General features: G+C 41.3%; 1 protein-coding gene across 1 annotated transcript in view; it reads right to left on the bottom strand.

The window, feature by feature from the left end:
- LRGUK (leucine rich repeats and guanylate kinase domain containing) overlaps window positions 1-23,540 on the bottom strand; it is a gene marked incomplete at both ends in the record, with an annotated part of 121,658 nt that overhangs the window by 96,102 nt on the left and 2,016 nt on the right. The window contains 4 exon segments of the mRNA XM_079711855.1: window positions 590-671; window positions 4,404-4,504; window positions 15,451-15,532; window positions 19,550-19,657. Of these exon segments, the coding sequence (XP_079567981.1) occupies window positions 590-671; window positions 4,404-4,504; window positions 15,451-15,532; window positions 19,550-19,657 (373 nt within the window).

Here is a 23,540-nt window from a genome sequence, read left to right as displayed (position 1 = left end):
TCTGGATTTTCTGATACTGAATTTACATAAAATAGGGCCCCAGTTTAAGCAAATTTGAAGAAAGGAGTTGGGTAAAACAGAACTTCTTATCTGGTTCTAGAATTAAAAATAAGCCTATGGGGCTTCCCTGGTGGCGCAGTGGTTGAGAGTCCGCCTGCCGATGCAGGGGACACGGGTTCGTGCCCCGGCCCGGGAAGATCCTACATGCTGCGGAGCAGCTGGGCCCGTGAGCCATGGCCGCTGAGCCTGCGCGTCCGGAGCCTGTGCTCCGCAGCGGGAGAGGCCACAACGGTGAGAGGCCCGCGTACCGCAAAAAAAAAAAAAAAAAAAAAAAATAAGCCTATGTTTATCAGAAGAATGACTGTCTTCTTAGCTTTTCAGGTGTAAGATGTTCTTGGCAAGCTGTGATTTGCACTCTTACTCCTTGGTCAGTAAAATATCCTCATTTTGTGAATATCAATTCTTAACCATTTAAATGAGTCACACATCTCTAGTAAATTGCCTATCCGGCACTATTCCAGGTCATCCAGTACACATGTATTAATGGGCCTCTTAATCAAACTTTCCCCTTTAATCATTCAAAGGATACTGTCCAAAATTAGTTTCGTGAGAGACTCATATGCCGACAAATCACACATTTTCGAAATTTGGTTGTAGGAAAAATCCACCTTCTGATAAGAGAAAGAGAGCAGGATGTTATACTTTATTTCTCATTCTTCTTAACCACACAATTACTTGCACAACAAGAATGTATTTTCTGATGAGGGGTTACAATTCATAGTTGAAAATACACGCAAGGCTAACGTACTTCCTTTGTGTTTAATCGTTTCCTAGCTGGGACCCTTGTCTGCCCACTTTGAGAGGTACTAAGGGGGAGACCCTTCCCCGTGGCTGGCGCGGACAGCTGCGCAACAGAAACGCTTTCTGTTTCTTCAGTCACTCTCCCCATTTTCAGCACTTATTTTAAACTTTCTTGATCTTCCTTCAGAGCTTACCTCAGTTTCACCCTTACTAACCACCATGTCTTCGTTTTTGCTGACGCCCAATAGCCTGTGTTCATTTAGTTTATATGCACACCTTGCTTCCTGCTTCTTTGCCTTCTCTGTTTCTGGCTCAATTTACTCTCCTGTGTCACCACCTAAAGGCCAGAAAAGTCTTTCTTATTCATTCCTCAGGCCATACCTCATCCACTCAGCACCCTTTCTCAAACTTGACTATCTTAGGAAAGCATTTTCAACAATATTAGTTGTTCCTACTCAAAAATATGAGAAAGAAAAACAACATTAAATAACTTTGTTTAATTATTCACCTACTGGCAAAAGATTAAAAAAAATTTTTTTTAAACACTGCATCAATGTGCTAGGCACATGGTAAGCATTTTCTGGAAAACTATCAAGCAATTATAAAATAAGTACTATTATTATCTTCTTGTGCCCTTTAAAACAGTAATTTTACCTCCCCCAACCCATGCGCTAAGATTATTTTTATCAATGTATTAAATACTAAATACTTTAAATACTAAAAACTTTAAATACTGGACACTAAAAAAAACTTTGAAAACAGCTCAAGTGGCAAGTGTAGAAAATTGGTTAAGTTGATTACAATACAGCAACAAGACTGCATAGTAAGTAAAATACAAGTATGTGAATCATGTGAAGAAATAGAAATGTGCAAACAAAATCCTGTTAAAAAAAAATCAGAAACAAAATTTTATGTATATACAAATTGCAACTATGTAAAATGCAATCCATGACTTAATTAAAAAGTCAGTCTGGCACGATAAAATGAAATTTCTTATTTACTTTTTTCTTCTATATAATAATGATGGGCTAGAAATAAACTTATAATTATCTAGGTTTACTTATAGCTGACATTTTTCCATCAACAACTTTCATTCTTGTGCCACAGCTTGTGTGTACTCATGATACCTATCTAACTACACACCTGTTGGGACTATATGCCAATACTGTGCCCTCCATGCACTTATGATACTGGGCTTGTTGAGAGGCCTTAAAAGGGTTATGATATTGCCCTGACTCCCACTGGGAGTTCCACTGGAACCCAGAGCTTGTAAGAAGTGCCCATCAATCAAACGAACCTTCTTCACCTACTAAGAGCAAAATCATTCTAGGAAATACAAAAAGGGTACAAGTATAAGCTCCTGCTCTTTGGGACATGTATGCTTTCTTTGGTTGGTGGCACAAGGCACATAGATAATAAATGAAACATAAGCAGAACTTTCCGAGAGGGTGAGACATTATACACAAGCGTGATTTACTGGAAAAATGGGCTTTGGGTCTCACACATGGGGTTCAATGCCAGCCCTGTGACCTCCCAGCAAAGGTTAAGTAAGTTATTTAACCTTTCTGTGCTTCTGCACACTCATCTGTAAAATGGGACCATCCCAGCTGCCTCATAGTTCTATTGGGAGGATTTAGTAAGATCCTGCATTGAAAACATTGGAAGGCCTCAATCATTCCCCTCCCAGGTTCACAAAGGGTTCACTTAGGGTTCACACAGGGTTCAAGTACCTCGTCAGGGGCACTCTGGCACTTTGCAAGCACTTTCCTAAAGTTACCAATACATTTGCTCTTAATTCTCTAGGAACTTAAACATTGAGGTATCTGCCATAACGATGGAAACACATCATTATACATTTGTCCAAACCCACAGAACGTACAACACCAAGAGTGAATCCTAATGTAAACTGTGGACTTCAGATGATTATGATGTGTCAGTGTAGGTTTGAGTGTAACAAATGTCCCACTCTGGTGGGGGATGTTGATAATGGGGAGGCTGTGCATTTGTGGGGGCAGGAGATATATGGGAAATCTCTCAATTTTATATGGAAAATATGGGAATATATGAGATATATGGGAAATATGAGATATATGGGAAATCTCCTCAATTTTGGGAATATATGGGAAATCTCCTCAATTTTGCTATGAACCTAAAACTGCTCTTAAAAAAAAAGATGGGGTACCTGATTTGTTTTTTTTTACTTGTGCAGTCTTTTGGGGAGGGGGTGAGGCAAGGTTGTGAATGAAAGAAACTCCAGGCAAGTTTTTCCCAAGGAAACGGGTCACGCTCTTGCCATGGCTGATTTCAATGGGGCTTAGGGCAAGGCAGAAGGGGACAGCAAGGGAGGGAGAATCAAGACAGCTCTGCAAGAACAATTCCTGATGACCTGGAGGCCACAAGGCCCCATACTGAGGACAAATAGGCACCTTGTGTGGCTTTTCTGGATAAAGGAATGTCACCACAGCAATAACTGTAATTTCAAAGGGAAAAAACTCACTACTGATAAAAATGTAGCAATGTGAAATAACAGAAGAAAAATTAAGAAAGCTGTCTCACTGACAGTATGGAGGATGTCAGATTCTTGATTTCAAAGACTCGTATTTGTGCAAGCTCCAGCACAATACGTTGGATCTACATTAATTTGGCTTGTAAACAAAATTAAATAGGTAATAAAAGGAAATCATTGATGTTCACTCCTTAAAACAACTTTTTAATGAAATATTTGAGTCCAATAGAAAAATACTCATCCCAAGCTGTGGCAATGGTTCCCAAATTTGTCAGCACGTTAGAGCCACCTGGGCAGGGTCTTTTAGAAATTCCCACACCCAGGCCTTACTCTGGACCACTTGAACCAGAATATCTGGCAGTGGGATCCAGGCATCAGTAGTCTTTAAAACTCTCCAGGTGATTCCAGTGTGCAGAAAATCAGAGTACCATTAATCTATGACCTCTCTGCTTACGTGTGGTCCATGGACCAGCAGCAATGGCTCATCAGGAAGGCTGTTAGAAAGCAGAGCCTAAGGCCCACCTCAAACCTACTGGATCAGAATCTCATTTTCACAAGAACACCACATGACCTACACATACATTAAAGTATGAGACTCAGTGCTCTACAGCAGAGTAAGCTGCTCCATCAACCACCATTCACAGAGCTTCATTCTGCCTCAGAAATGCAAAAGCAAGTGCAGAGAAGCAAGAATGAAGATCTGAAATCACTGCTTTCTAAACAAAAGTAAAGGTTGGATCAATAAAGAAGGCAAAATTTAAGCCCCCAGGAAATTTTTACAGAATTTTCAGGTATAAAATTGTTCTGCTATAATAAAAATACACAAACAATAACTAGTATTTAAATGAAGCAGAGAAAAGGGAAAGAAGTTAGTTCATTGGTTTGGACATTAGGTTTTAGCAAAGCTTCTGAAAAAGATAATCTCTTGAAAGACCAGATCCCTTTTCTAAAATAAATGATACACAAATCCTTCTCCTCTTTTATTTCATGTCTCCTCTGTCTTATTCTCTCTGAATTCTCTTTTAGTGCTGTTTTGCTCGTTAATGTATTTCACAAACCAGTTAACACATGTAATTAGTGTATTAATAAAATCTACCTTGAGATTTTTGGGTGGCTTGTAATTGAAGAATGTCGTCAGTTTATTCTGAGAAGCATTAAGTTCTAGAAGATAAGGCATACAGCTCACACAAGACAAATCTGGGGGGTAAAATGAATAAAGAATAAGGTAAGTCAATAAAATAAAACTTAGACAAAGTCATTAAAAACAGCATACACTATATCAGAACATTTTAAAACTATACCAGTTGCAAGCACATCTTAATTATTCCAGATGAGTGAAATGAATAAAAATAGGAATATGCAAAACACACACACACACACACACACACACACACACACACACACACACACACACACAAAACGTAGAAAATGCACCATGAGCCCACAATTTAACCTTCTTCTCCAGGGCCCCCCACTGGTCCCATCCCCATCCTCCATCACAACCAGGAAAGAAATGACCGAGGCTTCCTTATGGCCCAGCTCACTCTCCCCTGAGGTGCTAACAGTCAATGCTTCAAAAATGCCAGCCTTGGGGGAGACCTGCAAGATGGTGGAGGAGTTAGACGCAGGGATCACCTTCCTCCTGACAAATACATCAGAAACACATCTACGGAACACCTACTGAACGCTGACCTCAGACCTCCCCAAAGGCAGAAACTCCCCAAGTACCTGGGTAGGGCAAAAGAAAAAAGAAAAAACAGAGACAAAAGAAAAGGGACTAGACCTGCACCAGTGGGAGGGAGCTGGGAAGGAGGAAAGGTTTCCACACATTAGGAAGCCCCTTCGCGGGCGGAGACGGAGGGTGTGGGGGGGGAAGCTTCAGAGCCACGGAGGAGAGCACAGCAATAGGGGTGCAGAGGGCAAAGCGGAGGATTCCCACACAGAGGATCAGTGCCGACCGGCACTCAGCCCGAGAGGCTTGTCTGCTCACCCACCGGGGTGGGCGGGGGCTGGGAACTGAGGCTCGGGCTTCGGATGGATAGTAGGGAGAGGACTGGGGTTAGCGGCGTGAACACAGCCTGAAGGGATTAGTGCGCCACGGCTGGCCGGGAGGGAGTCAGGGAAAAGGTCTGGAGCTGCCGAAGAGGCAAGAGACTTTTTCTTCCTTCTTTGTTTCCTGGTGCCTGAGGAGAGGGGATTCAGAGCGCCGCTTAAAGGAGCTCCAGAGACGGGCGCGAGCCGCGGCTATCAGCGCGGACCCCAGAGACGGGCGTGAGACGCTAAGGCTACTGCTGCTGCCACCAATAAGCCTGGGTGCAAGCACAGGACACTATCCACACCTCCCCTCCTGGGAGTCTGTGCAGCCCGCCACTGCCAGGGTCCCATGATCCAGTGACAACTTCCCCATGAGAACACATGGTGCATCTCAGGCTGTTGCAACGTCATGCTGGCCTCTGCTGCCGCAGGCTCGCCCCGCACTCCATACCCCTCCCTCCCTCCGGCCTGAGTGAGCCAGAGCCCCCGAATCGGCTGCTCCTTTAACCCTGTCCTGTCTGGGCGGGAACAGACGCCCTCAGGCAACCTACACACAGAGGCGGGGCCAAATCCAAAGTTGAAGGGTGGGGTGGGGGGGGCCGTGCAAACAAAGAGATAAGGGAAATCTCTCCCAGCAGCCTCAGGAGCAGTGGATTAACCTCCACAATCAACTTGATGTAACCTTCATCTCTGGAATACCTGAATAAACAATGAATCATCCCAAATTGAGGTGGTAGCTTTGGAAGCAATGATATAAATATATTTTTCCATTTTCTCTTTTGTGAGTGTATGTGTGTATGCTTCTTTATGTGATTTTGTCTGTATAGCTTTGCTTTTACCGTTTGTCCTAGGGTTCTGTCTGTCCAGTTTCTGTTTCTTTTCTTTTTTGGGATAGTTTTTAGCACTTCTTATAAATGGTGGATTTGTCTTTTGGTTTGGTTGCTCTCTTTTTTTAATTTTTAATAATTATTTTTTATTTTAATTATTTTATTTTTTTCTTTCTTTCTTTTTTTCTCCCTTTTCTTCTGAGCTGTGTGGCTGACAGGGTCTTGGTGCTCCAGCCGGGTGTCAGGCTTGTGCCGCTGAGGTAGGAGAGCCGAGTTCAGGACATTGGTCCACCAGAGACCTTCCGGCACCAGGTAATAACAAATGGCGAAAGCTCTCCCAGAGACCTCCATCTCAATGCTAACACTCAGCTCCACTCAACAACCAGCAAGCTACAGTGCTGGACACCCTATGCCAAACAACTAGCAAGACAGTAACACAACCCCACCCATTAGCAGAGAGGATGCCTAAAATCATAATAAGGTCACAGAAACCCCAAACACACCACCAGACGTGGTCCTGCCCACCAGAAAGACAAGATCCAGCCTCATCCTCCAGAACACAGGCACCAGTCCCCTCCACCAGGAAGCCTACACAACCCACTGAACCAATCTTAGCCACTGGGGACAGACACCAAAAACAACGGAAACTACGAACCTGCAGCCTGTAAAAAGGAGACCCCAAACACAATAAGTTAAGCAAAATGAGAAGACAGAAAAACACAAAGCAGATGAAGGGGCAATGTAAAAACCCACCAGACCAAACAAATGAAGAGGAAATAGGCAGTCTACCTGATAAAGAATTCAGAGTAAAGATAGAAATGATGATCCAAAATCTTGGAAATAGAATGGAAAAAATACAAGAAACAGTTAACAAGGACCTGGAAGAACTACAGAGCAAACAAACAATGATGAACAACACAATAAATGTAATTTAAAATTCTCTAGAAGGAATCAATAGCAGAATAACTGAGGCAGAAGAACGGATAAGTGACCTGGAAGATAAAATAATGGAAATAACTACTGCAGAGCAGATTAAAGAAAAAAGAATGAAAAGAATTAAGGACAGTCCCAGAGACCTCTGGGACAACATTAAATGCACCAACATTCGAATTATAGGGGTCCCAGAGGAAGAAGAGAAAAAGAAAGGGAATGAGAAAATATTTGAAAAGATTATAGTTGCAAACTTCCCTAATATGGGAAAGGAAATAGTTAATCATTAAGTCCAGGAAGCATGGAGAGTCCCATACAGGATAAATCCACAGAGAAACACACCAAGACACATACTAATTAAACAATCAAAAAATAAATACAAAGAAAAAATATTAAAAGCAGCAAGGGAAAAACAACAAATAACATACAAGGGAATCCCCATAAGGTTAACAGCTGATCTTTCAGCAGAAACTCTACAAAACAGAAGGGAGTGGCAGGACATATTTAAAGCGATGAAAGGGAAGAAACTACAACCAAGATTACTCTACCCAGCAAGGATCTCGTTCAGATTCGATGGAGAAATTAAAACCTTTACAGACAAGCAAAAGCTAAGAGAATTCAGCACCACCAAACCAGCTTTACATCAAATGCTAAAGGAACTTCTCTAGGCAGGAAACACAAAAGAAGAAAAAGACCTACAATAACAAACCCAAAACAATTAAGAAAATGGTAATAGGAACATACATATCAACAATTACCTTAAATGTAAATGGATTAAATGCTCCAACCAAAAGACATAGACTAGCTGAATGGATACAAAAACAAGACCCATATATATGCTGTCTACAAGAGACCCACTTCTGACCTAGGGACACATACAGACTGAAAGTGAGGGGATAGAAGAAGATATTCCATGCAAATGGAAATCAAAAGAAAGCTGGAGTAGCAATTTTCATATCACACAAAATAGACTTTAAAACAAAGACCGTTACAAGACGCAGAGAAGGACACTACATAATGATCAAGGGATCAATCCAAGAGGAAGATATAACAATTGTAAATATTTATGCACCCAACATAGGAGCACCTCAATACATAAGGCAAATGCTAACAGCCATAAAAGGGGAAATCGACAGTAACACAATCATGGTAGGGGACTTTAACACCCCACTTTCACCAATGGACAGACCATCCAAAATGAAAATAAATAAGGAAACACGAGCTTTAAATGACACATTAAACAAGATGGACTTAACTGATATTTATAGGACATTTCATCCAAAAACAACAGAATACATTTTCTTCTCAAGTGCTCATGGAACATTCTTCAGGATAGATCATATCTTGGGTCACAAATCAAGCCTTGGTAAATTTAAGAAAATGGATTTGGTATCAAGTATCTTTTTCGACCACAACACTATGAGACTAGGTATCAATTATAAGAAAAAAATCTGTAAGAAATACAAATACATGGAGGCTAAACAATATACTACTTAATAACCAAGAGATCACTGAAGAAATCAAAGAGGGAATAAAAAAATACCTAGAAAGAAATGACAATGAAAACACAATGACCCAAAACCTATAGGATGCAGCAAAAGCAGTTCTAAGAGGGAACTTTACAGCAATACAGTTCTACCTCAAGAAACAAGAAATATCTCAGTAAACAACCTAACATTACACCTAAAGCAATTAGAGAAAGAAGAACAAAAAAAATCCAAATTTAGCAGAAGGAAACAAATCATAAAGATCAGATCAGAAATAAATGAAAAAGAAAGGAAGGAAACAATAGCAAAGATCAATAAAACTAAAAGCTGTTCTTTGAGAACATAAAATTGATAAACTATTAGCCAGATTCATCAAGAAAAAAGGGAGAAGACTCAAATCAATAGAACTAGCAATGAAAAAGGAGAAGTAACAATTGACACTGCAGAAATACAAAGGATCATGAGAGATTACTACAAGCAACTATATGTCAATAAAATGGACAACTTGGAAGAAACAGACACATCCTAAGAGAAGCACAACCTTCTGAGACTGAACCAGGAAGAAACAGAAAATATAAACAGACCAATCACAAACACTGAAATTGAGACTGTGATTAAAAACCTTCCAACAGGGCTTCCCTGGTGGCGCAGTGGTTGAGACTCCGCCTGCCGATGCAGGGGACACGGGTTCGTGCCCTGGTCCGGGAAGATCCCATATGCCATGGAGCGGCTGGGCCCATGAGTCATGGCCGCTGAGCCTGCGCGTCCGGAGCCTGTGCTCTGCAACGGGAGAGGCCACAACAGTGAGAGGCCCACGTACCGCAAAAAAAAAAAAAAAAAAAAATCTTCCAACAAACAAAAGGCCAGGGCCAGACGGCTTCAAAGGTGAATTCTATCAAACATTTAGAGAAGAGCTAACACCTATCCTTCTCAAACTCTTCCAAAATATAGCAGAGGGAGGAACACTCCGTAACTCATTCTATGAGGCCACTATCACCCTGATACCAAAACCAAACAAAGATATCACAAAGAAAGAAAACTACAGGCCAATATCACTGATGAACACAGACCCAAAAACCCTCAAAAAAATACTAGCAAACAGGGCTTCCCTGGTGGCGCAGTGTTTGGGAGTCCGCCTGCCGATGCAGGGGACAAGGGTTCGTGCCCCGGTCTGGGAGGATCCCACATGCCGCAGAGTGGCTGGGCCCGTGAGCCATGGCTGCTGAGCCTGTGCGTCCGGAGCCTGCGCTCCGCAACGGGAGAGGCCACAACAGTGAGAGGCCCGCAAACTGCTAAAAAAAAAAAAAAAAAAAAAAAAAAATACTAGCAAACAAAATCCAACAGCACATTAAAAGCATCATACACCAGGCTTCCATTGTGGCACAGTGGTTGGGAGTCCACCTGCCGATGCAGGGGACACGGGTTCGTGCCCTGGTCCAGGAGGATCCCACATGCCGTGGAGCAGGTGGGCCCGTGAGCCATGGCCACTGAGCCTGCGCGTCCAGGGCCTGTGCTCCGCAGCGGGAGAGACCACAGCGGTGAGGGGCCCGCGTACCGCAAAAAAAAAATAAATAAATAAAGCATCATACACCATGATCAAGTGAGGTTTATTCAAGGAATGCAAGGAGTCTTCAATATATGCAAATCAATCAATGTGATACATCATATTAACAAATTGAAGGAAAAAAACCGTATGATCATCTCAAATATATGCAGAAAAAGGTTTTGACAAAATTCAACACCCATTTATGATAAAAACCCTCCAGAAAGTAGGCATAGAGGGAACTTAACCTCAACATAATAAAGGCTATATATGACAAACCCACAGCCAACATGGTACTCTATGGTGAAAAACTGAAACGATTTCCACTAAGATCAGGAAGAAGACAGGTTGCCCACTCTCACCACTATTATTCAACACAGTTTTGGAAGTTTTAGCCACAGCAATCAGAGAAGAAAAAGAAATAAAAGGAATCCAAATTGGAAAAGACTGTCGCTATTTGCAGATGACATGATACTATACATAGAGAATCCTAAAGACACTACCAGAAAACTACTAGAGCTAATCAATGAATTTGGTAAAGTAGCAGGATACAAAATTAATGCACAGAAATCTCTTGCATTCCTATACACCAATGATGAAAAATCTGAAAGAGAAATTAAGGAAACACTGCCATTTACCATTGCAACAAAAAGAATAAAATACCTAGGAATAAACCTACCTAAGGAGACAAAAGTCCTGTAGGCAGAAAACTATAAGACACTGATGAAAGAAATTAAAGATACAAATAGATGGAGAGATATACCATGTTCTTGGATTGGAACAATCAATATTGTGAAAATGACTATAGAACCCAAAGCAATCTACAGATTCAGTGCAATCCCTATCAAACTACAAATGGCATTTTTCACAGAACTAGAACAAAAAATTTCACAATTTGTATGGAAGCATAAAAGACCCCAAAGAGCCAAAGCAGTCTTGAGAAAGAAAAACAGAGCTGGAGGAATCAGCCTCCTGGGCTTCGGACTATACTACAAAGCTACAGTAATCAAGACAGTATGGTACTGGCACAAAAACAGAAATATAGGTCAATGGAACAGTAGAGAAAGCCCAGAGATAAACCCACACACATATGGTCACCTTATTTTTGATAAAGGAGCAAAGAATATACAATGGAGAAAAGACAGCCTCTTCAATAGGTGGTGCTGGGAAAACTGGACAGCTCCATGTCACAGAAAGAAATTAGAACACTCCCTAACACCATACACAAAAATAAACTCAAAATGGATTAAAGACCTAAATGTAAGGCCAGACACTATAAAACTCTTACAGGAAACATAGGCAGAACACTCTATGACATAAATCACAGCAAGATCCTTTTTGACCCACCTCCTAGAGAAATGGAAATAAAGATAAAAATAAACAAATGGGACCTAATGAAACTTAAAAGCTTTTGCACAGCAAAGGAAACCATAAAGAAGACGAAAAGACAACCCTCAGAACGGGAGAAAATATTTGCAAATGAAGCAACTGACAAAGGACTAATCTCCAAAATTCACAAGCAGCTCATGCAGCTCAATATCAAAAAAACAAACAACCCAATCTAAAAATGGGCAGAAGATCTAAACAGATACTTCTCCAAAGAAGATATACAGACAGCCAACAAACACATGAAAGAATGCTCAACATTACTAATCGTTAGAGAAATGTAAATCAAAACTACAATGAGGTATCACCTCACACCAGTCAGAATGGCCATCATCAAAAAATCTACAAACAATAAATGCCGGAGAGGGTGTGGAGAAAAGGGAACCCTCTTGCATTGTTGGTGGGAATGTAAATTGATACAGCTACTACGGAGAACAGTAGGGAGGTTCCTTAAACATCTAAAAATAGAACTACCATACGACCCAGCAAACCCACTACTGGGCATTTACCCTGAGAAAACCATAAGTCAAAAAGAGTCGTGTACCAGAATGTTCATTGCAGCTCTATTTACAACAGCCAGGACATTGAAGTAACCTAAGTGTCCATCGACAGATGAATGGATAAAGAAGATGTGGTACATATACACAATGGAATATTACCCCACCCTAAAAAGAAACAAAATTGAGTTATTTGTAGTGCGGTGGATGGACCTAGAGTCTGTCATACAGAGTGAAGTGAGAAAGAGAAAAACAAATACAGTATGCTAACACATACATATGGAATATAAAAAAAAAAAAGGTTATCGAGAACCTAGGGGCAGGACAGGAATAATAATGCAGACATAGAGAATGGACTTCAGGACACGGGGAGCGGGAAGGGGAAGCTGGGACAAAGTGAGAGAGTGGCATGGACTTATATACACTACCAAACGTAAAATAGATAGCTAGTGGGAAGCAGCCGCATAGCACAGGGAGATCAGCTCGGTGCTTTGTGACCACCTAGAGGGGTGGAATAGGGAGGGTGGGAGGAAGACGAAAGAGGGAGGAGATATGGGGATGTATGTATATGTATAACTGATTCAGTTTGTTATAAAGCAGAAACTAACACACCATTGTAAACAATTATACTCCAATAAAGATATTAAAAAAAAAAAAAAGCCAGCCTTGGAGGAACTAAAGCCTGAGATAATCCTCTTGATAATTAGCCCATAAATAACTGCATTAGGTGTTTTCAGAAAGACTAAAAATGCCATAATTCGTTCTTTTTTATAAATTAAGTTTTGTTTTAGATGGACTGAATCTTAAATCTCATTAATTATTTGAAGCGCTTTAAATTATTGCTATTATTTTACTTTGATTTTGGGCTGCTTAAAAAGTATATCTGAGTTTTGCATTTTATCCCAAGCCAATATTTTGAACCTAGAATACTAAGTCAAGGACTATTGTTAATACTCGCCTCTAATGAAATTATATACACGACATAAAAATAGTGAAGCATTATGTTGCTTTGTCCTGGGACTTTACAGCAGACGGACTTTGGGACAGCAGGAGGATTAGGGAAAGGCTCAGGAAGAATCACATGACAAGGATTTACAGCCCCGTCTCTACCTGTAACTTGCTTCTCCACCCGCCTTTTAACTCTAGATCACACAACCAGCGATCAAAGCCCCTCAGAACATGGCCTCTGGAGGAGAACAGAGCCTCCATACCTGAAGCCCAGCAAAGTGCTTCTACCCTTCACCAGGTGACAAAGTCACCCCCAGGCCAGGAGAAGGAAGCACAGCTGAGTACTGGGGCCCTGCCCTGGAGTAGGTAGAGCGAGAAAGGTGAGGGCCCCCTGACCCCATCCCCCCAACAGCTTTCCTTCTCAGGGTCGCGGAAGCCAGAAGATCTCCACCAATTTCTGCTTTATTTCTCCGGTCTAAACCACAGCCTTCTTTAGCCTGTCTTTTTTATGAAATTGTCCTAGGAGGGCCAGAACACTGAGACATCAACACTTTGGTGGGAATTCATGAGCAAATCCAGAAAGGCTGCCTGTGAGAGGAAAGCTAAGAAGAAACTGTAATTGCTTTACAAGTTTTGCCTATTTGTCCCATCTGAGCTCAGCTCCATATCTGTCACTGGTGATCTCAACCCTCTTAATTTCCACGGGCCCCCATCCCCCCTTGGAGCTGATCTTTCTGTGGGCAGGTAAGTGCTGTGCCATGGAGCTCTGTCTTGAAGCAAAAGCAGCAGCTACCACTTGGATGGTGAGTACATTTCACACTTTGTAGATGCTCAATGCTTTCGAATCACTTTGATAGGAAAAATCCACCTTCTGGGTTGCTGGGCTTCTAACTCTCCCTACTTGGTGTAGTGACCTCCTTGTCCACCAGATGGCAGGAGCTCCTCATGTCTACAACTGTGGTTCTCAAAGTATGGTCCTGTACTGGCTTCCAGGGAAACTAATCAGAAATGCAAATTTTCAAGTCCCACCCCAGATCTACGGAATCAGAAAGTCTGAGGGTGGGGCATAGGCATCTATGTTTTAACAGGTCCCCTCCCGGTGATTCTGATGCAAGTTGAAATCTGGTCCATATCAGGTCATCAATAAAGCTGTTCTCTTGAAAAGAAAAATATATACTGTGCCTTACACACAATAAGTTCTCGAACACTTGATGAGTCAATAAAGGGGGACATAAAAGATTGAAGGAGACTGATCTGAAGAGGAAAGCTTCATGTGCTACCGGGGACTGCTTGCTCAAGGGGCAAAGGTGTGAAGCCACATCTCTTTCCCCTTCGCCAAGCACAAAAGATTGCTGGAGTCTCCCCAACCCTGCAATCCCTTAACCAGTAAATGAAACCAATCTTGGAGGTATGGGGTGTGGGGAGAGCGCCTGCCAGTAACAATAAAAATTCTTTCCGATGATAACATATCTGGCATTTGCCTTAAATAACCCTGGGAAGGATGGATGAAGCAAGATGGGCCATGGGCTGATAATTGTTGAACCTGGATATTCATTACAAACCTCTCTACTTGTGCACGTTTGTAATTTTCCATAAAAAAGTTTTATGAAACTAGAAAAAAAATGAACAAAAAGCCTTTCAAAACAGTAGCATTTTAAGAATTAAAATATGCTAGAATGCTTCTTAGCCATTGAAAAGAGTGAATTTTAATTATTGCAGTCAGATGGGAAGAAGAAATCAGAGAAGACCATATCAGCAACACTTAATCGTCTTCAAAAAAGCTAAAGGGAACAGAAAGGTGATCAGTGAAGAAAGGAGCAGGTCAGAAATTTCAAATAGGGTCAGAAAATTAGAAACGAGGATCAAGCTTTGGAGAAAATGTGACTAATTTCATTCAATGTGAGCAAGGTATCACAACAGATACCTTATATGGAACCACAGATGGCAGTTAGACTTGTAAGAACCCATTAACTATATGGAGACAGCAAAGAGAGGGGGAAAAAATAAATTTCTGAAACTCTGGTGTTCAAATAAGAACAGAAGTAGCTAGCCAGGCTTAAGATGTAGATGCAAATGCAAAATAAAGAAAAGCATCCATTAAAGGGGGAAAAAAGAACTAATTCATCTACACTGAATAAACTAAAAGAGGGAAGGAAATGGGAATCATCAAATATTCAGGAGGCATTAAAGAAGTAATGATCCATCTCTTGAAAGGAAAAAGCAAAGCAAACATTCCATCTGACGCGCTTTAACATCACTGAGTGGGTCTCAACCATCGCATAATGTAGCATGTTTGCTGACCTCTGCCTTTTTCTTTTCTCATCAGTTACAGGTGCTTTTTTTCCACGGAAGACAGAGGATCAATGTGTAAAGTGATCCACAATAGCGCTTATATCAAGTTTGGTAGTATTAAAGTATATTACATTCTGCAAAGCTTAAATTTTGAAATAATTCAGCAATCCACTAACTTACTAGAATGACAATTACATACCTTCAATTTTATTTACTGAAAGATCCAACTTCTGCAGGTGAATGTATCCACAGAGGATGCTAATGTCAATTAAATCAAGGTCCTGAGAAAATAAAAGGTAAAAGATTTAATGTTGCTTTAACAGATGAGTACTCAGGCTTCTCAAGACATCTGGAAATAGAAGTTGACAGAAAGAAATTCAGAATTTCCTTTGAAAGTACAGTAGAAGTGAGAGCATAAAATCTGAAGCCTACTACCAATAGGGTCTCAAAACAGACTACAAACCCCATCAAAAAATGCATTCTTCTGAAGGAAATAATAGCTTGGAAAATTAGTGTTAGCAAGAACATAGACAACATGAAAAGGCAAATTAAAGCAGTGTTTATGAAGACCTTTAGAGCAGAGTTTTATATTTTTAAAAAACCACACACATAAAAGCAATAAAGCCAAAGCCTTTATCTAGTAGAAGAAAAGAAAAAGCAAATGCCTAGAATTCAAATGAAATGTTAGAATAGTTCACACCTAATCGAGTGATCATTAATAACAATACTTCTTATGCCTCCTCAGGCTTCAAAGCTCTCTCCCAATAATCTCATCTGATCAAACAAACCTGTGAGATCTGTAGGGCAGATTATCCCCAGTGCAGGGATGAGGAATGTGAGGTACAAAGAGGTAGGTAAATAGCCTAAAATCACTTAGCAAGTTAGCAATACAAAAGCAGCTCCAAGTCTCCTGAATCTTTGTCCGAGATCCCTTCCATGAAATCTTCCATCGAGTGAACATCGCGAGGGGTTGGAGGGGAATTTGGTCCCTTGGAACAAAGACTCATGTCACTGGTTTATGCTGTGATGTCAGAGTCAGAAAAAGCCAACCAATAAAGTGTCATGATAAGCAAGTTCTCAAATATAAGAATGATAAGAATTTTAATAAAGGCCTCTAGAACAGTAATAAGAAAATTACTGATGACCTACTACATACAAGGCATTAAGCTTGGCATGATGAGAAACACGTACAATGCTGGACTAGAGCTATATTTTGCCTTTAAGAAACTTACGACTTTGGGTAGGAGAGAAACGGTGTACACGAGTAATTAGAGAAAGTTGAAAATTATGTGTAACATAAGTAAGACATAAGGTGTGAAAAATCACTAACCTGGCCAACCCTAAGAAAGTGTATTCAGTAAGACAGGTTATTAGGGCAAAGTCATTCAACATGTAATATCTCAAATGTAAGGAGGTCAGTGCCAAAGTAAGAAGCTTCGGTCCATCTAGCTGAAATAAGATTTAAAGGATTGTGCTTTGTTGTAGATCAATTTAAGGCGTAGCACTACGTATATACGTAAGGGTACTGATTGAAAAGGACTTGTCTACAGATGTACCGCTACTGGAATTATCTTCCATTCCAAAGCCTAACATGGTGCAATGCACACAGGGTGCTCCCTGTACATTACTGCCTGACTGGCTGAGTCATCCATAAAATGCTGCAAAGTAAAAATAGTAAAAGATTAGATCCTTTGTATGCTGTTCTCAAAGGACATGCTATGAAACCAGCATGGGTAAAAAGGGCTTAACGTTTTTTGGACAGTTTACTAGTTCAAATCCAAGATAAAACAGCCTTGCTATGAATTATATATGCTTGAGGCAAATTAGGGTGCTGTAGCAAAATTTCAGTGTGTTTTTTTCACCTACATATCTGCATTTACTCTGTGGACCTCCAAGGAGTAGTTAATGCTTTACAATACAAGAAAGCAAAAGAAATAAATTATTTTTCTAGGACTATAAAGAAACAAAATGAGGAAAGAAGCTGAAATACTCTGAGTACTCTGCTCTTACAGCTTCTCTTATGATGAATTTAGAGGCAAGATTCTGTGCTGGACCTACTAGAGAATGGACTTGAGGATATGGGGAGGGGGAAGGGTAAGCTGGGATGAAGTGAGAGAGTGGCATGGACATATATACACTACCAGATGTAAAACAGATAACTAGTGGGAAGCAGCTGCATAGCACAGGGAGGTCAGCTCGGTGGTTTGTGACCACCTAGAGGGGTGGGATAGGGAGGGTGGGAGGGAGGGAGATGCAAGAGGGAAGAGATATGGGAACATATGTATATGTATAACTGATTCACTTTGTTATAAAGCAGAAACTAACACACCATTGTAAAGCAATTATACTCCAATAAAGATGTTAAAAAAATAATAATAATTCAAAATTGATAATACACTTAAGTGTGGAAGATAAAACATTAAGGCCTCTAGAAGAAACTAAAGGGAAATATATTTATGATACTTCTATAGGCAAAGATTTTTAAAATTGGACACAGAAAGCACTAATCATAAAAGAAAAAATATTGATGTCACTCAAATTTAAGAAATTCTTTTCATTAAGAGAGTCAAAAACCAAGCCACTGGGAGAAGATAATGTGTACATCTGACAAAGGATACATATCCAGAATATATATCCACAAATTAATAAAGATGGACAATCCAATAAACATATGGGCAGTAGACTACAACAGGCATTTAGCAAATCTAAATGGCCAATAACATACAAAAAGGTACGGCAATAAAATACCACTATACTCCCAAATATTCTTTTGCCACTGGTTTCATCAAAAAAGGATACAGGCTTCCCTGGTGGTGCAGTGGTTGAGAGTCCGCCTGCCGATGCAGGGGACACGGGTTCGTGCCCCGGTCCGGGAAGATCCCACATGCCGCGGAGTGGCTGGGCCCGTGAGCCATGGCCGCTGAGCCTGCGCGTCCGGAGCCTGTGCTCCGCAACGGGAGAGGCCACAGCAGTGAGAGGCCCGCGTACCACAAAAAAAAAAAAAAAAAAAAAAAAAAAAAAGATACAAACAGGGACTTCCCTGGTGGCAGAGTGGTTAAGAATCCATCTGCCAATGCGGGGGATGCAGATTCGATCCCTGGTCCAGGAAGATCCCACATGCCGCAGAGCAACTAAGCCCATGCGCCACAACTACTGAGCCTGCGCGCCACAACTACTGAAGCCCATGTGCCTAGAACCCATGCTCTGCAACAAGAAGAAGCCACTGCAATGAGAAGCCCACGCACCGTGACAAAGAGTAGCCCCAGTTCGCCGCAACTAGAAAGCCTACGCGCAGCAACGAAGGCCCAATGCAGCCAAAAATAAATTTAAAAAAAAAAAGGATCCCCCCCACCAAAAAAAGAAATTTACAGGGCTTCCCTGGTGGCGCAGTGGTTGAGAGTCCGCCTGCCGATGCAGGGGAGACGGGTTCGTGCCCCGGTCTGGGAGGATCCCACATGCCGCGGAGCGGCTGGGCCCGTGGGCCATGGCCGCTGGGCCTGTGCGTCCGGAGCCTGTGCGTCCGGAGCCTGTGCTCCGCAGCGGGAGAGGCCACAGCAGTGGGAGGCCCACATACCACAAAAAAAAAAAAAAAAAAAAAAGAAATTTACAGTAAAGAATATATCAATATACCATATTTTAGTTAAAGAGAACTAAAGAGAAACATTTCAGAATAATTTGGAAAAAATACATGTTTTCAACTTCATGTCATATATAAATGTAAACAAAATAGATAATATTGATAAAGAAATACACACATACAAAAAAAAAGATTCTGTGCTGGTATCGAAATCTTGAAAATTGATGAATAACAATACATTTTTCTCTTTCATAACAGGTACCTTACAGAAAGTGAGCTATAGCTCACAGCTACTGATTTCTTGACTTAGGGAGGAAAAGTCAATACAAAAATATTTTGTTCCCTTGGATTCAGATATAAATTGTAGTCCTGGCACTGATCGGAAAGAAAATTCTTGAAGAGTTTTTGATCGGTTTTACAGAATCAAATTCAACCTCCTGGAAGGAACGCATTGATTACAATAAAACAGACTGCTTAAGATGAAAGAAATAGACCGTGAAGGAAATGAAAACAAAGGGACTTGGCGGGGGGTAAGGGGGCTGATTATTGGACTGGCCAGGGCTCTTTGATGTCAAACATAAATAACTCATCGCCACTCTCCATCACATGCAAGACCCTGAGATTTGGGGGCCACCGAAAAAGCTATGAGTACCAGAGAAAATGGATGTGGTCCCACCAGTGTCAAGATGTAGCCAGCCAATGGTGACCTTCTCATACTCACTGATAAGGTCAGACTGAGGTAGACCTGCTCAGTCCCAGAGCCTGAGCGCCCCAGTTCATAGAGTTTCTCAGCCACGACCTCCTCTCTCAGGACCCCATCAAATTCTCCCTGCAAAAAAACCAGAGAGGTGGACAAAGAAAGGACTTCCATTAGAAAAGAAGATTCCAGCACTTATTTACTATATTACATATCTGGGAGCTGAGTCTTCCAAAATTTACCGGCCCCCCCAAAAAACTGTGTAGTTGGGACTTCCCTGGTGGTGCAGTGGTTAAGAATCCGCCTGCCAATGCTGGGGACAAGGGTTCGATCCCTGGTCCGGGAAGATCCCACATGCCACAGAGCAACTAAGCCCATGCACCACAACTACTGAGCCTGTGCGCCTGCGAGCCACAACTACTGAGCCCGCGTGCCACAACTACTGAAGTCCATGCGCCTAGAGCCCGTGCTCCACAACAAGAGAAGCCATTGCAATGAGAAGCCCGTGCACTGCAACGAAGAGTAGCCCCCTCTCGCCGCAACTAGAGAAAGCCTGTGCGCAGCAACGAAGACCCAACACAGCCATAAATAAATAAATGAAGGAAATGGTAATTAAAAAAAAAAAACTGTGTTGAAGATCTATACATATTACATATGATTAAGAAAATATCGATCAAATCAATGTATTGCTGCTGAACTTGCAGATGGTTGCTTGTATTAGGTATTCAAAGCAGAATTAACACAGTAGCAGTAGAAGCGTCAATATTAGTGATGATAGCTACGTTGATTTAGTGCTTCTGTTCTGGGCACTGTGCTAAGAGCTCTCAATGGGTCCACTCATTTAATCCTCCTGACAATCCTGAGGGAGGTACGTTTAGCTCCATTTTACAAATGAAGAAACTAAGGCTCACAGAAGTTAACTTGCCTGAAACCACATAGCTAGTATGTGACAGAGCCAGAATACAAATCCGAATCTGTCTGACTCCAGGGCAGTTCTAACCACTACACTTGACTGCTTGCCCACAACCCAAAGGATGATTACATTAAATTAAGGCAATTACTTCTCTACATCTGGTAATCTTGTTGGAAAAGACAGGTCCTCAGTTCACTTTGGACTGGCTAATTTTGCTGGATTCATACAATTTACAAGATTAATTAAAAGGGTAATATCATTTGTAGAAGGAGGTTGGCCCTTAGTGTATAGACACCATGGACCAGTGGTGGCCCAACACACCCCTCCCCCAATAATGTCAGATAGAACAGATAATAGATGGACTAGTGCTGTGTTTGTGCTGCCTTCAGCTCCATTATGACCAACACACTAACATCAGCATGAGGACACAAAATACAAGTAACCACATCAGTCACGCCAATATTACTAACCAGTGTAACTGGTATATGGACTATGATGGCAAAATATTCTTTCAGGTCTTCTGTATTAATTCAAGAACCAATGATGCTGCTCAGGCTTCTAGTACTAAGGACATAAGTATGCAGGCTTGTGCTACTGTAAAGAGTTTTCTTTCCTCCCCAATTTCCACTATCCCAGAGAAGCAAATATCACTCACATGGAGCTACTGCACAGCTGCTTTGAACCCCAGATCTGCCATTTTGGATATATGACTTTGGGAGATAAAGTTTTCTCTGAGACTCATAATTTTTCATCTATAAATAGGATATGTTATTACTTTTTCTTAATGTTTTGGAGAGGATGAAAGATAACTGTGAACATACAGCTCTTAGCATGGTGCCTAGAACACAGCAAGTATCCCCAATAAATGGCAGCTGTTAGCACAAATTGGTGAATTCAGAAATTCCACATCTTAATGTTTCATTCATCCATACCAATCAACCTGTTCTCAAAATGGGGGAAAGAGACCTACTTTTCTAAACAAAGTTGCAATTTTGTATAGTAGGCCTGGGAAGGAATAGAGGTGAGAGAGTGTTACCTTCCCTCCCAAACTTTCCATGTGGCCCACCCCCTCCATTTCCTGGAAACGAGAAACTACAGAATCCCTTATTTACAGCAGGTGGACATCTGTTTTTCAACACAGCCACTGATACAGAGACTGGACACACTGTCAGCACTGTCCCAAAGCCCCAAGGCAAGACTCCTCACGACCACCCCCTCACACACCCTTTGAGGTTCCTGCCATTTGTCAGGGTCATGTCTCTCCCTTCTGGACTTTGGTCATCTTCAGACCTTGACCAGCCCTATCTGTATCTTGGGTGGTTTCAGAATCCCTAAGGAGGGCCACTCAACACCCCGACCATTCCAAGTACATGCACACATACATGTTCCTTTATTTCCTCAACTCCAGACACCTTAAAATTGATCTCTTGAATGCACAGCTCCACCTGTCCCTGTTTCCCACGGTGGTTAGTGGCCCTAATATTTCCCCCGGAACATGCCACAGACCTAGCAGTCACCCTAGACTTCCAATATTCAATTAGTGTTTCATCTTAAATATTTTAAATACGTATTTCTCTCTAGCTTCCTTCCCATTCCCATTGCCTTAATCCAGACTCTTCTCTCTTCCCCAGAGATACTGCTCCTCTTTGCACTGATCTCCCTGCCTCCAGGCTTACCATCTTCTTACCTAATCTCCCTCGGCCACAAGAGCAGTCCCCTGCTGCTTAGAGTCAAGTCCACAGTCCCTACAACAGCACAGAGCTCTCCCCAGTCTGGCCCCCACCTCATCTGCCTTTCTGCTCTCACCTATAACCCACCACTTGGAAAAGCTGCCGTCTGCCTGCCCACATACCACCTCTGCGCCCAAGTAAGGGTTTACTTCCCTTCCAGTCTTCCGCCATGCCCGCAACCTGGCTATCATCTGTACACATCTCTTCATAGGATGAACACTCACTCTTCTCTCACCTTGAGACCTGGGACCATGTATGTCCTCCGTCACACTCTCATCTTTTTCTACCGTTACTGTAGCTATTATGTATTACATCTTTAATTTTTTGAGAGCCTGCACTGTATCAGACACTATGTTGAGAACTTTAACATAGACTTTCCCATTAAATTTGATGTTCATAACTATCCCATGAGCAGGCATTATCATCCACATAAAGTTACTGGCAAAGAGTGGTTTTCATGCAGCAGAAACATATCACAGGCCCAGACATTTCTTCTGCCCTGTTTAGTCAGAGTACTTCCTATATAGTAATCATTTGTGAATGTCTGTTCAATGAAGGCTAAATTAATGAAGTCACTTGATGGGCTGCAGTTAGTAGATAAGAACAGGTAAGTTATTACTTGTATTAGTAACAGTATAAATAATATATTGTGCTAAGTAGTTTACACATAGGATCTCATTACATTTTCACAGCTCTCCATGAGGTAGACAGTATTATAATTCCTGTAGTGCAGATGAGACACAGAGACTATGAGTAACTTGCTCAAAATCTCACAACAAACAAAAGGCTTTATACAAATTCCCTCTTTTCTGCCTTTGAATTCCAAAGGCAATATTCTGAACAGCTGGTCTGCCCTAACTCCCTCAAGTTCATTGAGGCTAATTACATTACAAGCACTTAATAATCATTTTGACCATCAGAGCATTATAAGTCTTAATCAGGCTAGGATATGGAAAATAAATCACTGAACATAAAAGTCCAAATGTTTCCTCTTAAAACTTTTCGGTTTATTCAGCATATTAAAACATATGAGACACTATAAAAAGGTAAAAGAGAATGTGAGAACACAAAACAAATATTAATTTTAGAATATAAATAGAAGAAATAATCAACTTTTTCCACACAAAAGCCTACAAGCCAAAAAGGATTAACTAGTTCAAGTCAACCCCCTCCCTCTATGGTTTGCTAATGGCATACTGAAGACAGATTAACAATGGTACTAATGAACCCCACAGCTGAAGAACATGCATTAATTAGAATAATCTGGTGATTCATTTGTTAATTCCTCTGGGGTGGAAGCCATACAAACACCTCAAAGTTGTAAAAACATCGCTACAGTTTTCCAGTAGTCACTGTTAAGCATGGCAAAGTA

Source organism: Hyperoodon ampullatus (assembly GCF_949752795.1).
Source record: "Hyperoodon ampullatus genome assembly, chromosome: 9".
Lineage (NCBI taxonomy): Eukaryota > Metazoa > Chordata > Mammalia > Artiodactyla > Ziphiidae > Hyperoodon > Hyperoodon ampullatus.
Note: the sequence above shows the minus strand (reverse complement) of the source record. Positions and strands in the feature narration are given on the sequence as shown.